The following is a 15,911-nucleotide window of genomic DNA, read 5'->3' as shown; positions in this document are numbered from 1 at the left end:
ACTCACCAAAATGGGCCTTGCATGTGGGCATGTAAGCCCTAATCTAATGGCATCATCCTCCACTCACACCTTCTAGAACCTCCTACATGTTCGACAAGTGTCATACTTACCTCTTCCCTAGGTTTCTTTCTAGAAAAGACCAAATGACCCTTCTTGTCCCATATGGCACCTACATCTCCCTTTAGAAATCATTGTGGGCCTCCAAACCCTATGTTCAACCTAGTTGGCCGAAATTCACATGGACTTTGTTAGACTCTTTCCTTCACCTATCTCTTATGGGCTTCCTAAACTTAGAACTCTTAGGATCCAAAAATACAATATACCCTATGGCTCTCTTCTAACACTTAACATCTTCTAATAACTAAAATAATTCTTCAAATAAAAATAGGAACGGGGACTTGGCAAAGTCCGAGTTCTCACATTCTATCCCGGTTAAATGAAATTTCTTAGGCCTCGTTTAGTTACACATATGAGATGAATTGATATGAGATAAATGTTGAAAGTTAAATAAAATATTGTTATAATATAAGTTTTTAATATTATTTTTATTTTGGGATTTAAAAAAGTTGAATTGTTTATTGTATTTTGTGTGAGAATTTAGAAAATTGTAATGATTAGGTGAGATGAAATGAGATGAGATGATTTGTATAACCAAACGAGGCTTTAGTTTTTCTTTAAAGGAAATTGTTATCATTCATTCATCAAAGAAACTTACATGCATGACCAAATACATTCTGGGATGTCCCATATCAAACATGACATCATAAATCAAAATAATGCATTCGGAGCTCCACCAGTACACTGTTTCCATTTGTGACTGGTCTGGTCTTCATTATTGATAATACTCTGTGGCGCCCCCAACCTCCGCTTGAGATTTGACGAAAATTGAAACACTGGGACATACAACACCAGGGTTACCTGTCCCTCGTACATGATAGATAAAATGCAATGTACCTAATGATAACTAGCAGTATGCAGTATATCGCAAGGGAAAGTCGACTTAAGTCAATTTAAAGGAAACATTAGTCATGGTACTGAAAACATAAGATCCCAATACTATTTCATAGTTCATAAGAGACATCATAATTGATACGAGTTTCTAAAGAACTCTAAAAAACATGAGACCAAAATATTTAAAACTAAACAAAAGGTCCTTTCCCAAAAGTGGAATGGGTCAGAACCAGGGTCTATCCTCAAGCAGACTTAAGAATATTCCCCTAGACAGTCGAACGTCTATGTCCAAACCCAACTTTGTGGCTATTTCCTTAGCCTCTACAGTAGAGTTCTTAGCTTGCTCCAAATGTCTTGACACAAAACTCATATTTTACTATAAGCCTTAACATCTTTTGAGGGCCAGTGATGAAAAACCGCCATCAGATTCATTGATAATAGCTACAATCTTTTTGAGTTGCTGAGCTGACACCTTAAGCAACTTTAGGGTAGATTGACGGTGAGCCTCCACAGTTAACTCGTCCTTTATTATTTCACAGATTCCATCCATACTTAATGGTCTCACGGCTCTCCTATGCATCGTGTGTTCTCCACTAATTACCACATCAACCATTGGCTAATTTGACTAAGGTGACTACGTCTTGACTTTCATATACGGCATCTTGCATTTCACCTTCACCGTAGGTGCACCCACTAGCTTTAGGTGTAATCCCACTCTAGTATCCTTTTCTTTTAGGTACCATTCGAGTTCCACCAACAGTACTTCGTCGACCTAGGGGTATCCCTCCATTTTAAACACTCCTAAGATTATAGAGGAGTTTCACCAGGACATTCCCCTGTCCTAGCATTTGGGGTCGTGATAAAAACTTTGCTTTTAAAAAAAATACTATTTTCCTTTCAAAAAGGGTTTTCACAATCTCAATGCATGTGACATGACAATAAATCTTAAAACTTTCATGAGACACATAAAATGCCGAAATGCTTCATCATAACCATGAGATGCCGAAATGCTTCATCATAACCATGAGATGCCGAAATGCTTCATCATCATAAAATAAAACATTCAAGCATGTAATACATATCCCATTACAGCTTGAAAATATTAGAACATGCGAACATGTTTCTTTATAACAATTCAAGGCATTCATTCCAATAATATACATATAAGGGCCGAAACCTACAAACCCTAATATAACCAAAAATTGTTCTTATCACATAAATCTTATAGCACCAATAATCTCACTTCATTTATAAGGTTGACCGAAAACGTTTATGTAGGGAAACATGCATTCCAATCAATTTTCATAAACTTAGAATCTTCTAATGTATTGAGCAAAGTTTTTAATAAAGAAACCTCATGTGTGCTGAAACATTTTCTTGTGGTTATGGGTGATCTTTTCATGAACTTAGTCCCAAACCTAAAGGTGAAATGACAACATTCATGTTCAAACAACATAGAACAACCCCGAAACCCTACCATGACTTCTTACTCCATTTCTTTCCACATCTTACACATCTTCCATAAACCATTTTAATCATGTTTTAAAAATAATCATATCAAGAGATGTTCATAGCACATGGCAGAACAATAATATCACAATGACTATACAAAACCGAAACAACCAACAACTTCACAAGCCATATGCATAAAATATTCAAGTACAAGTTAGATGTGTACTTACAAAAATCTGAAATATGTATCTATAGCAAGCAAGCTGAAAAATCACATTTAATACTAGTTATGATCATTATTCAAGAAAAACCCAAACTCATGTGTTCAAGTGCAGTGCTCTTTACACCTTTTTATTTCCAAGAAAAAACTCTATGTTTTCGGACCCTTCCCCCTTGAATCCGAAACTTATCTTCAACAAAAACCCTAGCTACAAATAGCTGGTGCTGTGACCCTCTTACCTCAAAACACCATGCTTTAAGGCTTAAAACAAGTGGGGTTACATTCATCTTTCTTTGAAGAAAACCCTAACCTAGCCGTGTATGTGAGGTTGTGGATTCATGTGAAAATCTTCCAAAGATACAAGCTATCTCCTCTAGCTCAATGTGCATAAGTTAGCATAAGTTATAGATGAACTTGACTCAAACCGAAACTTCTCTTTCTTGACGCTGTGCGTGTGTGTGTGTAGAATAAAAGAAAAGTTAGCTTCTTACCTCCTTAGTTTCTCTTCTTGAAAGTATCCTCACTTAGCCTATCCTTAAAAGAATGTTTGGGTGAGAAGAGAATATTGAGGTGAGTGTTTGGTTGGTGAGAAAATGATGGAAACTTGGGAGGAAATGTGTGGTAATCAAAACCTTCAAGAGAATGCACAAAATGGCCAAAGGTCCTAGGGTTTTCGGATCCTTCCCTTTTATAGACATTCAAAAAGCTTCTTGCATGAAACAAGCTCATGCATGGATGCCAAGTGGCATGTAACCCTATAACCTCTTCCCATAGGTCATCATTTGATTGTGTTGGGAACCAAAAACATCCTTTCCTACATGTGGCCCCTCCCTCTTCCAAAACCGAACTCACTTCCCCTTTTTGCCCTCCATTTCATGTCTTAGTTCAATGTATATAGTGGCTATAAGGTCTTTTATCAACTCAAATCCTCTTCAATCTCTTACATGTGTGCATGAGTGCCAAATGGCATGTGAGGAGTGTGTGTGTAAGTGCATGGGCTGCCAAACCCTTCTGTTTCCTAGGATATCTTCTTTTCACCATACTTTTGGACAAGCATGTGATTGATCCCTTTTTACACAAAGAACTATGCCCTAGCGTCCACCTCAAGTGCTCTTACGAAAAATATATTATTCTAGAAGCCCTTAGGCCTGTAGCCCTCTTCCAACCTTGATCTTGCTCTTTCTCAAGAAAATTTTTTACCTACCTCTTATGCATGTATGACACATGGCAAAAAGCTACTTCCCTTTCTCCTTGTTGCCATCCATGGCTTATTGGCCTACCCTAGGTTCTACTTTTCCTTATCCTCATCATTTCCTTCTAGAACCTCTTTCCTATAGTGACGTGTCAAAAAGCTTTCTCCCATAAGTAAAGATCTTTATGCATGCGTGGCACATGGCTAAAAGTGGTAGATCTTCCTATGGTAGGTGTGTAAGCCAAACCCTAGCTCATTCTCACCTCTCTTCCCTTATTTCCATATTGATTCATCAAGTCCTATACATAGCCTCATTGGATGACAAATATCATGCATAAACCTCAAGTTAGGTGTAAGCCCTAATTCCATTGGGCTTCAAAACCCTAATTTCCTACAAGGGCTGAAACTCTCATGGGCTTGTAAAAGAAAAAAAAAAATTACACAAAAGCCTAGAAAGTCTTGGTATTCACATACTCTTTACAAACAAACGTCCAAACGACAACACTTTCTATCTAAACAGAGACTCAACCTCACCCTTCATAGAAAGAGAGAACTCAACCTCTACAGACAAATGTCCAAGAGACGAACTCATTTTTTATTTTAATTAACAATAAGGAAACCAAAAACAAAAGTAGTAAGATAGATGCAAAAAATGACGGATTACAGTTTGGACTAACTTCGGTAGATTTCGGAATCTGTGACGGCTTGTGAAGGCAACACACTTGTCTCTTTTCAGCCACAAAAGTCAGATTTGAAAGGTCTGATAGTGGCGAGTTCAGTGATCTGGCGCGTGTGTCTAGAAGAGTTACTGGAAGGGGTGGCACGTGAGGAGCACCAGTAAATGTGGGCGGTGAGTGAGAACCACATGCGGTGATTTTCACAAAACCACCACTTTCCACCTAACGATTTTTGACTTGTGAATCTGCTTATGCCGCGTGTGTCTCTCTAGAGTTGCTAGAAAGTTGTAGATCTTTTTTGTTTCTTAATTATCTTGAAGAAAGTAAAATAAAACTAAGTAAAAGAAACCTTGATAGATAAGATGCGTGAATGGAGGAAGGAGGGAAGGAGAGGAGGAGAGGGAGGAAGAGGCCTTGTATTCCTTCCCTTCTGACAAAAATCAAATCTGTAACTTTTGATTTTTTACGAGAGAGACGGAGAAGAAGGCGTCTCACGCAATATTATTATATAGCCATTCACAATATTATTCGATGGCCATGATTGAGGCTTTAGTTTATTAGAAATGCTTTAGGGTTTTTTTGAATATTTTCACTACCCAATGTGATGGTTGTCATTAGGCCTCATTTATTTTCACAACTCATTTTTAACTCATTTCATTTTATTTCATCTAATTATTATAATTTTCTCAAATTCTTATACAAAATAAAATAAACATTTCAACATTTTTAAATTTTAAAATAAAAATAATATTAAAAAATAATTTTTAATTTTAATTTTAATTCATCTTTATCTTATACGAAAAAAAAAATAGACCTAATTGTTTTGTACATGACGATTCTGTCTCTTTCTCACATGTTCTTTTTCAACTCAATTATCTGTCGGTGGAGGTCACATCCGTAGTTTCACGCAAAATGAAGGTCAAATCAGACAATTTGATAAAGGTCCTTCCCAAATCATATCTAATTGCGCGTCCCTCTTTCCCGCGGCTTTGGTAACTTGGTTTTGGCTTTTCCCACTCTCACGCTGTCTCCCACTCTCTCTCTCTCTCTCCAATTTCATTTATTTTTATTTCCCAAACTTACTGAGTATTTATTGAGAATTGATATTGATTGTTTTAATAGTCCGAACAAAAATATATGGGAGCGTGAAATATACCCCTGAGTCTCTGACAAAGCTACCCAATTCTCTTGAGTTCCTGTCTCGTCCGGAACAGGTAAATTCTTGCTCTTCTAAACCCAGTCCAATTCCAATGCTTTTCCGATTCGTTTTTGCGCTTCGCTTCAACATTTCTATCTCAAGCATGCCTTTTCACTGCGTGTATCTGTGTGTGTATTATTTTTTTCTGTACCGACAGATCTTGCTTGAAATGAGCATAAACAGGAATCAGCTGGAGTGAACCGACCGTTTGAAACCGTATTCATGGAATTGGAGGAAGTTCATAAAAGCTCGAGAACATGAAGTTTTACATATCAACGACGGGGATAAAGCGAGTAACGATATCGAGCTCCGGTAGCGCAGTGAAGGGATCGCTGCCGACGGCCACGGCGAGTCGTCGTATTCCGAGCCGGACGGTGCTGCCGGTGGTGCTAGTGCTAGGGATCGCTCTGCCATTTCTCTTCGTGAGAATTGCGTTTTTGGTGCTCGAATCTGCCGCTGCCTGTTCCTCCCCACTTGGTAATTTTGCAATCTTCGATTAAAGTACGCTTTTGAGAATGTTGTGGAGGAATAGAGTGTGCAGTGTATAGTTGTACCTTATTCCCCAAAATGGTTGTCTATGGATAACATGGATTTTAGTAGAAGGTACAACTACGCTCAGAATGACCTATGTCTACGTTAGAAGCTGACATTTCTCTCTAATTATTTAATTATATTTTCGGTTTTATTGGCAGATTGTATAGGATGGAGGTTTTTCACGGGGGATGACGCATCTATGGTAAGTGTTCGAACTTCCAATACATAATGATGAAAAATGAAAATTATATGCCTATAGAAAAATAATTGAAAATTATATTCCTATATAAAATTAATTGAAAATTATATACCAGTTGTTGTAAATTTTTTTAATTAGTTTTTTCAGTGCACCACACCTTGCGATGGTATCTATACAGTTTGTCTTGTGAGATGATTCGATGCACTACATGCCACGTCTACTGCTTGATATCATTTTAATGTTTTTTTTTTTCTTTAACGGGCAAAAGCTTTGACAACTCTTTTTATTTCCGAGTGCGCCCGACTATCCCTATATTTTAAAGATTATTTTGTAGCGGATTGATGTGGTAGCAGTTCATTAAAAATCTTGATTTCTTAAATTCATATGATTTTAGAAAAATGTGAGTATAGCGTTATTTTATTTTATATTTTTTTAATGCTTTCAAAACCGGTAGTTTTATTGGAATAAATGTAAAGAGAGTTCTTGATTGGTTATACAGATGGGATGAGATTAGAAATTTGAAAATAGTAGTGAGATAATTTGTGAAATAGTTTGAGTTAAGATTTTTATAGGATTTTAGGAAATGAAAGAGAAAATATTGAATAAAAAAATTATAAAGTTAACATATGGTTAAAATATAATGTTTTAATATTATTTTTGTTTTGTGATTTGAAAAAGTTAAAAATTATTTTTTATGTTTTGTTTAGAAATTTGAGAAAGTTGTAGTGATTAAATAATGATTAGATGTAAAAGTTGAAAAATTTAAAATTTAAAATTGAAAAATATTTGTGTTTGAATCTTAATATAAAATAAGATGAGACGTGTGATAAGATAATTTAAAAGGTTTGTCAAACCAAACCAAACTTTAGAGTTGACATAAGAAGTGTCACGTAAGCTGTGATATCAATTTGTGGAACATATCATATCAACTACAACTAGGTTCATGTCCACCATTTTCTAACGTCAATTAGAACAGTTTGCACAACTGTCTTGGATTAAATTCGCTTTAACTTACCCATTATTCATGCGTGGTTATTGCACTTTTCTTTTCTATACGAGTGAGAAGGATTTTGTTAAAATTGTGACATTCACAGATCAGTTTGTTCATTCTTCCTACATCTTCCCGTGTGGCCAATTTAAGGGCCACATTTCTTTATTTTTCTTCTTGTGTTTTTTCTATAAAAGCTGCCAATTTTTCATGATTTTAATTTTGACCTTGCTTGGACGTTTCGAACTAACTTTTTATGAATTCCATACGCACCTTTTCCTATAATGGTTTCCCCCATGATTGTGCCGTGAAGATTGCTTGATTTGTTAGCAAACTTCTTACAAAAAGAAATGGGAAATATTTTAATTATAAAGTGATTATATAAAAATAAATTTATAAATTGATGTGTCTTGATGTGGCACGTCAGATTATAAAATTATTTTTATTATAATGTAGATATAATAAATTTTATAAAGTCATGATAGTTTATAAGTTTATTTTATATAATTTTTTTTTGTTTATAACAGTTCTTAAAAGAAATTCTTAAACATCTCATTTAAAAAAAAAAAAAGTAATAATAATAATTTTCAGTTAATCGGTGTTACCAGTATAACTAACCTGAGTGAAAAGGATTTGCCCGTGCGAACGTACAGGCGCAATGCCCAATTTGATGAAGGCAATGGTAGCCTGCTTGGATTCCAACTGCGAGCCCACCCGCACCTGGTCTATACAAATAGAATAATTATGTCCTCTTTCGTAAATTAGACAAATGAATGGTGGCATTTTCGCCCCCAAAGGATATGCCGAATATAATCCAAGGATAAGCGCATTTTGAGACGCTGTCGGTTGCACTCTACAGTCTACCCGTTACTTTCTAGGACACGTGGCCAGTTGTACTGCAATCATATTATTTCCATCCATCGTAATCTACTTTTTATCTAAAACAAACCAAATAATTTGAAGAAACAAACAAAATTGTAATAATCGGTGAATTAGCTAGATGCGTCCACACCATTCTGATGCGACGACGTTCTTATTGAAAAATGTCTAAGCGAGTTGCATGCATTAAATTTGCCTGGACCTGCCCGGGGGAAAATTTGCTCGTCATTAATAACGTTACGTGGCTAGAAACATACACGGCAGGACGGTTTTTTGGGGTGGGATTCATTACATTTTTTGTTCGTTTCTATTTTTTATTAGAAAGGGTCTCCGATTCCGACGTTAGTGTCATGGGAGTATTGATTGAAAAGATTAATGGTCCATTGATGCGTTTGCTTCTTGCCGTATGGTGATGTATGTACCGTACAGAAGCTCAGAGAAGAGCTAACTGGAGCACTAGTTGAGGCAACGACGGGTAACGTTGACGAGGAACAAATAGAGTCGTTCAACGAGCTTGTGAAGGATATGACGTCGAAAGGACACGATTTCAAGGCATTCGCTTTCAAGACCAAGGCTATGGTACACGCATACTCCTCTCAACTTCTGTTCCTTTTTTTTTTCTCCTGTGCTGTTTGTACGATATTTTATCTGTGCTGTTTGGTTCCCGAATAATCATAACTTTCACAGCATGAGAATAATCATAAATTGCATAATTTAGAAAACATAAGTAAAACTTTTGTAATATAAGCATGTTCCTTATTTTTAACTATTACATTCATCATGTTTAACATTTGTAAAACTTTACTTGCCTAACGTTTCATATCATAAGGACATAAAAGGAGTTTACATGAGAAGGCATGTAAATACTTTTCTTATATAGAACATATGTAATGCTCATAAAGATATGTTCATGCTACTAACCTCATTTTCTAGCGTCCACGGAATCACTCCTTATGCAATCTAGAAAAACGCTCATAATCATTACTACTATTTCCATGGATGATCACACAGTCACATACGTGGTTGACTTGCTCAACATGTAATATGCAATATCGTTTGTTTTCTATGCTCTTTGGTTTGTCAATATAATCTTGAGTAATGCTACAAACCATGCTCCTATCCCACTATATATAGTAACACTTTTCTTAATCCTGTTGAATTTTCCTTGTACCTTATCTCTATTCTTCTTTTATTCCTTATATGGTCGTTAGGTCCTCAAATATGACTTTCAAGTTTCTGTCATGGGCTTAAGGACTTACTGCACTCAGCCTATAACTCAATCATTAACCTTCTTATTTGGGGTTCGTGTGGCTTTTTGTCCTAGAATCTTTCAAAAGTTGTCTAGTTTGGCTTTATGATCCCTGTACAGCGGAAGTCAGGTCTCATTTTGGGCTCTACATGTGAGTTTTAGGGCAAGTTTGGGTGCTAAGATGATCTCAGATCATCTGAAATAGTTTCGTACAGATGGATATACTCTCCATTCAAACACACAAAACTTCTTTCATTTGAAATAACCTCACTTTTTTAATCTTAACTCAGCATTTTTCATTGATGGGACTTTTAGGTGCTGTTTGGATAGTGAGTTGAGATGAGATGAAAGTTAAAAATTGAATAAAATATTGTTAGAATATTATTTTTTAATATTATTATTGTTTTGGGATTTGAAAAAATTAAATTGTTTATTATATTTTGTGTGGAAATTTGTAAAATTTGTAATGATTAGATGAGATGAGATGAAACACTTCCACTATCCAAACGGGGCCTTATTATTATTCCATTACTACAAAAATAAACCAATCATTGATGAAACCCACAACTTTTTCAACTTTCCATAAAAGCAGTTAAAACATATCTCAACTTACTTCATACTTCCAAACACACCCAAACACATCTCAGTGGGACTCACAAAACCCACTCAAACATCTTAACTCACTACTATTTACAGATAAACTTAGATCATCTAAAATATTGTTAGCATCAGCTAAAAAATTGTGGTAGGTGCTAGTATATGCATGCCGTGAACTTGCTACCTTGCTGAAATTTCTAGGTTTGTCTCAACTTGACAAATTCTGAGCCATGAAGAATGAGTCCTCAGGGCTTAAAACCATGGCCTTAAAGGCCTAGTGAATAGCCCAAAATGGACTTGACAGCACCCGTTCAAAGTGCTGTTGTTCTGTTGCAGAATTTCCACAAACACTCATGAGTGAAATTGAGTCGTCTTTATACTTATGCTCAACTCTAAAACCAGCAATGGAAAAAGGGTTTTTTTCGGGGGGGGTGGGGGGGGCAAAAATGCATGGTTTTGTTTTTTATCATCATCCTCAATTGTTTCAATAAAAACTTGTTATAGATCATGTTTTATACATCAAATCATATGCTTAGCACTAAACAACACATGGGGGGTTTAAGAGAGGTTTTTAACTAAGAAAGTTTGCTACTCAAAAGGGTTAGGACTAGATTACTAATCTATCCACCTCTTCTTTCCTTTGCCCAAAAGCTGAATCCTTGGACTCTTCTAGCCCTAGAATTCTATGTTTCGACATATAAAAACTATAAGACTATGTTAGGATCACAAAAGATAGGGAATTTCGAGATTTAGGGTTAATACTTGTTGAAACTTACCCTGGATTTAACTTAGATATTGCACAAAGATTTGCAGCCTCTAGCAATCTATTAGGACTTCAAAGAGGTATTGTTAAATAAAGAAAAAAAAACTTAGGGTTATAATAATTATTTAGGTTCTGGAATTTAGGCAGTGACTTTCACTCAAAATTTGAAGAAGTAAACTCACCTAAATCACCAAAGGGAGGCCATGTCATGGACGTGTTAAGGTCCTCGATATATGAAAGTGTAGTGTACTGCTGTAATGGTGGTTGTGTGATGTAAGAACAGAGTGCTAGAAATGGAAATAGACTAATTGCTTGGATTGCTACGGGATCTTGGAGGGTCCCTAACCTCCAAAATAGTAAGTTCAGACAATAGCTTTCAAGATAGGAAAATTAGCAGCTCTCTTTCCCTCCTATTATACTCTTCAGGAATAACCGACTAGACTAATTAATAAAAGACAAGTATACTGTAAAATACTGAATTACAAAAGGGCAAAGTGGTAACTAAGTATATTATGAAACTAACTAACTAGCTTCTAGAACACAGCGTCACTTATCCAATCTCCTTCCATGATGCGTTTTGCCTCCAAGGTTTAAGGTCATGGACCGATCCTGTAGTAAAGTACTTGGGCTCCCAACTGATCTGCATTTTCCTCATGGGCCTCATAACAAACTCCCACACTCAAAAGAACCTTGTCCACAAGGTTTAGAATATTGGCGCAAATCAAATTGTCTAACCACCAGGGTCAAAGACACGCATATTCTTTTCGCCCATAGAAGTGGATTACCAAGATATGGAGCTACTTGTAGCTGACGTGCTGCTGCTGATGCTAGTGAATGCTGATCAGGGTAAGCAGAGGAGGTATAATGAGTTTGCGGCATAGTGAAAGGCCTGAGATTCTGGTGTTGTGCATAACAATGAAGATAAGGAACTTGGAGTTGCGACAAAGGATCCAACCCATTTCCAGCTCTGTTAGCACGATTCTTAGCTTCTATCTCACCATCTCCAGCTGACAAGGACAAGAAATTGAAACTTTGCTTCTGTCGAGTGTACACCCCGGATGCTAGAGGAGCCTGGGGCTAATCTTGATGAAGTTGCCCATCAAATCTATTGGTTGCCATAAGCAATCCTAGATTTGATCCTTCCTCTGGTCTCCATTGATTAAGTTGCAGCAGCAACCTCTCCTAGCTCTCTGGCATTTTTGAGATCTGAATGAGAGGACTTATATGAACATGAACAACACACCTCTTCCATGTATTTTTTTTAACAGTAACTTTTGAAACTCTTCCACTTGAAGAACCATTTTTTGATGACCTGTGTCTGGAGGCAATCAAAGTAGCATCAAGCCAACCCGGAATTCTAGCATCAGTGGACTGCAAAGAAGGACCACGACTCCCACCACCATATGAGACAACTGAAGACAGTCCTGGCCACAATATCAAACCATTTTTCTTGGGCTCATTGGTCCTATTTTGTTGTTCCAGTTCACTTGCAGATGTTACAGTGGTTTCTGCCCCCAACATCATCTCTGGTTTCCTCTCAATTAGAGGGGTTTCTAGTTGTGTGGGTAGATTTAATACGCCTGTGTCAAAGCTTAGTTCATAATTGTGTAATGGCTTTTCACTGTCATTGTCATTACTATCTAAGAATGGCATGCCGGTTAGATTTAGTTGAGGAATAGAACAATCTAATTCCATTCGGATTTTCGCTCCGATGGGCAAATCCGGTTGTTTCAGTTGAGAGAACCTGCGGAAGCCAACATCCATCGTGATAGGAAAAATAGTAGGTATGGCGATCAGAATTTCCCCGATCAAGAGAACTAGCAGATTTTCACTTTCATACGTACATGTGTGATGATGTATTGGGTGGAAGACTATAACCTCAACGATAATCCCGATAGCAACCAAACAAATACATAAATTACCACTTCTAATGGGCATTTTCACAAACAACTAAGGCCCTTCTATCCTTGTGAACACAACGCGAAGAGAAAAGGAAAGGAAATATTTCTTCTGAAAGGATTTTTTCAGATTACCTCCATTTTCACCCTCACATTCCGAGTTGATGACCCACTTGGTTATAGCAATCGTATGAACCTTATGACCCAGCTCACGGCCAAAATCGTACTGTTGCTCGATCTCTCTCAAGTGTTGAGTCACCCTCTGCTCATCAAGGGTTCGCAGCACATCACGAAGGGAAATAATGCAAATTAGCTCATACTCTCTATCATACCATTTCCAAGGCTTGATGTTACTGAGAGATGCATTGGACACATTTCGCACTTCATCAGAATTCCTCTTCCATAATTGTTCGAGAGGAGAATCAGGATGCTCGTCTTTGAAGTCATTGTAGAACATCTCTAAAAGAGGACCCATCAAATCCCAAGAGCCACACCAAATATGATTATCTTTTGGAAAGCAAATTAAGAAATTAAAGGTATCTGCAAACCCTTGCTCCTTAAGATGGTGGAGATGGTGTCGCTTGGAGGAGTCATGGTCGTCGTCATCTTCTTCTTCTTCTTCCTCAAGGCCTCTCCATCGGTCCATGTTATGATCCTCTTTTGCCTTGTCTTCTTCCATGGTTGCAAAACAGGAGATGGGGTTGTGGTTTAGGCCAGAAAGGAGGATGACGGTGGCCAAGGGAGTTAGATCTGAGTTGATGGTGACCAACGACAAACCCAACATTCCAAGCCCTGCGACAGTGCCTATGGAGGTGTTGGAGTACCCCCCGGTGGTTCGGCGAGTAGCTAGGGCGGCTCTCATCATCCCTCTGTCTTTCCCTCCTTTGTGGTTTTGAGAGAGTGCGTGAATGCCAGGGTAAAAAATCCTTACAAGAATATCTCGATGGTAATCTCTATCTCGATGAACATCACCCCTGGTTTCACACTTAATAATTTCCCTATCAGGAAGCGGTCGCGAGGCTCGATCCTCTGAAAATTGAGAAATTAATTTTGGTTTTGGATTTCTAAGAATTGAAGGAAGGGAAATTTCTTGAGGATAAACGTCTGTGGACACTGCCACAAATTCCTCCACCGCCACTGGATTTTCTATGTCCTCCTCCCTTTCTACGGAACCTTCTTCACGGACAAGGGCTACTACGAGTTCTGGTATTTAGATGGACTCCGATAGTGGGTACCCCCTTGACCGCATCAATCACGTCTATCTCCATCTCATTTTCTACAGCCACCAATGTATTCCCGTTGGAAATTTCGTTGAAAGGTTGTGCAATTTCATGAAGATTTTCTGGAATGGTGGTGTCTTTTGTTTCCTCTTCATCCTTTGCTGCATCTTCTACGTCGTCCTCCATAGTCTCTATTGCCTCTTCTTCTTCATCCTCCTGCTCGTGCCACTAAACGAGAGATTCCTGCATCTTCTTGGATATTGTTGCATCCTATCGAGTATTTCACTCATATGCTCTAATTTTTCCAAAATCTTTTCCAGCAACAACAATTATTGTTTATTTAATCGCATCATACCCATGAAAAATCGGTGGCTCTGGATACCAATTGTTAAGGTCCTCGATATATGAAAGTGTAGTGTACTGCTGTAATGGTGGTTGTGTGATGTAAGAACATAATGCTAGAAATGGAAATAGACTAATTGCTTGTATTGCTACGGGATCTTGGAGGGTCCCTAACCTCCAAAATAGTAAGTTCAGACAATAGCTTTCAAGATAGGAAAATTAGCAGCTCTCTTTCCCTCCTATTATACTCTTCAGGAATAACAGACTAGACTAATTAATAAAAGACACGTGTACTGTAAAATACTGATTACAAAGGGCAAACTGGTAACTAAGTATATTCTGAAACTAACTAACTAGCTTCTAGAACACGTCACTTATCCAAAATCTCCTTGCACGATGCGTTTTTCCTCCAAGGTTTAAGATCATGTGCCGATCCTGTAGTAAAGTACTTGTGCTCCCAACTGATCTGCATTCTCCTCATAGACCTCATAACAGGACGCGGGAAGGGAATTGGCAGTTAAAGGCTGAAGATAAAACAGGGAGTTTGGGTTAATGAAATGGATTGTTTTGATGAATGTAAGGTTGCGTGTAGTGTAAATGAAACGGGGTGTTTTGCATTTGCTTTTGTAAGTAAAACGATGTGTTGAGGGTCTTTTTCTTTGGGAAGGTGTTTGTAATTCAGTTGATATAAATACAGAGAGGGAAGGGGTGAGGGTCATCGGAGACTTTGGCAGTAGTTTGTAGAGGTTGGAATTACCTCGAATAATTCCATTTCTTGATTCAATAAAGTCCAAGAATGATTATTTCTGTTCTTTTCCATGTTTCTTGATCTTGATACTTAACAGTTGGTATCATAGGCAAGTTAGTGTCATGAACCGGCGGCTGGCTTTGGGACAAGAAGCGAAGAACCCTAGAGTAAAGAACTGATGGGCGTCGAACTGGAAGTAAGAAGGGGAAGCTGAAGTGATTAAGTGTTAAGGTCTAACTCGGAACGACGACATAAGAAGATAAAGGGGAAACGGTGCGTAGCGAGATCCTGAAGGCTGAGTCGGTGTGCGTGCGTTGGAGGAGAAATCGTGAAGGGTGCGTGCGTTTCAAGTGAAATGAGGGGCAGTGTGCGTGCGTTTTGAATTAAGCATGGGTGCGTGCGTTTTTATGTTATAGTTGCTGCGTTTAATAACTGTTAAACGCACCGTTTAAGTTAGTGAACTTCAAACGGTGCATTGGGGCCAAGGTTGAGAGTTAAAACCTGTGCCTCAGTCTGTTATTTTGATTTTCATAGTCAGTAAGGTTAGTTTATCATTTGGAGAGTTAGTTACAAGTGAGAGAAATTGTAAGCATAAAGAGGAAGGTGAGTGGAGAGGAACGGCATTGAAGAATCTGATTGTAAGGAATTAAATTGTAAGGAGGTTTGGGAGCCCTCAAAGCACTCCCGTAGCAATACAGTCTCTCATAGTATTTTCATCAAACATCTTCCGTGCACTCTGTTCTTTCCCTTACAGCAACCATCTTCAGCATTTCCATATTCCTCCATTACAAGCATTCATCTATC

At 37.7% G+C, this 15,911-nt stretch overlaps 1 protein-coding gene across 5 annotated transcripts in view; it reads left to right on the top strand.

Annotated features, from left to right (window-relative positions):
* The first annotated feature begins 5,559 nt into the window (after positions 1–5,559).
* The window catches only part of LOC118343697 (probable galacturonosyltransferase 15), a 30,158-nt gene continuing 19,806 nt past the window's right edge, over positions 5,560–15,911 (top strand). The window contains exons 1-4 of one of the 5 annotated variants that reach the window (XM_035689191.1): positions 5,560–5,706; positions 5,848–6,167; positions 6,383–6,426; positions 8,720–8,869. In XM_035689191.1, coding sequence (XP_035545084.1) covers positions 5,948–6,167; positions 6,383–6,426; positions 8,720–8,869 — 414 coding nt within the window. In that variant the 5' untranslated portion in view covers positions 5,560–5,706; positions 5,848–5,947. The other 4 variants (XM_035689182.1, XM_035689179.1, XM_035689184.1 and 1 more) reach the window with 4 other exon arrangements.

The sequence above is a fragment of the Juglans regia genome, chromosome 1 (genome assembly GCF_001411555.2).
Source record: "Juglans regia cultivar Chandler chromosome 1, Walnut 2.0, whole genome shotgun sequence".
Taxonomy (NCBI): domain Eukaryota; kingdom Viridiplantae; phylum Streptophyta; class Magnoliopsida; order Fagales; family Juglandaceae; genus Juglans; species Juglans regia.
This window is presented reverse-complemented; position numbering and strand designations above follow the sequence as displayed.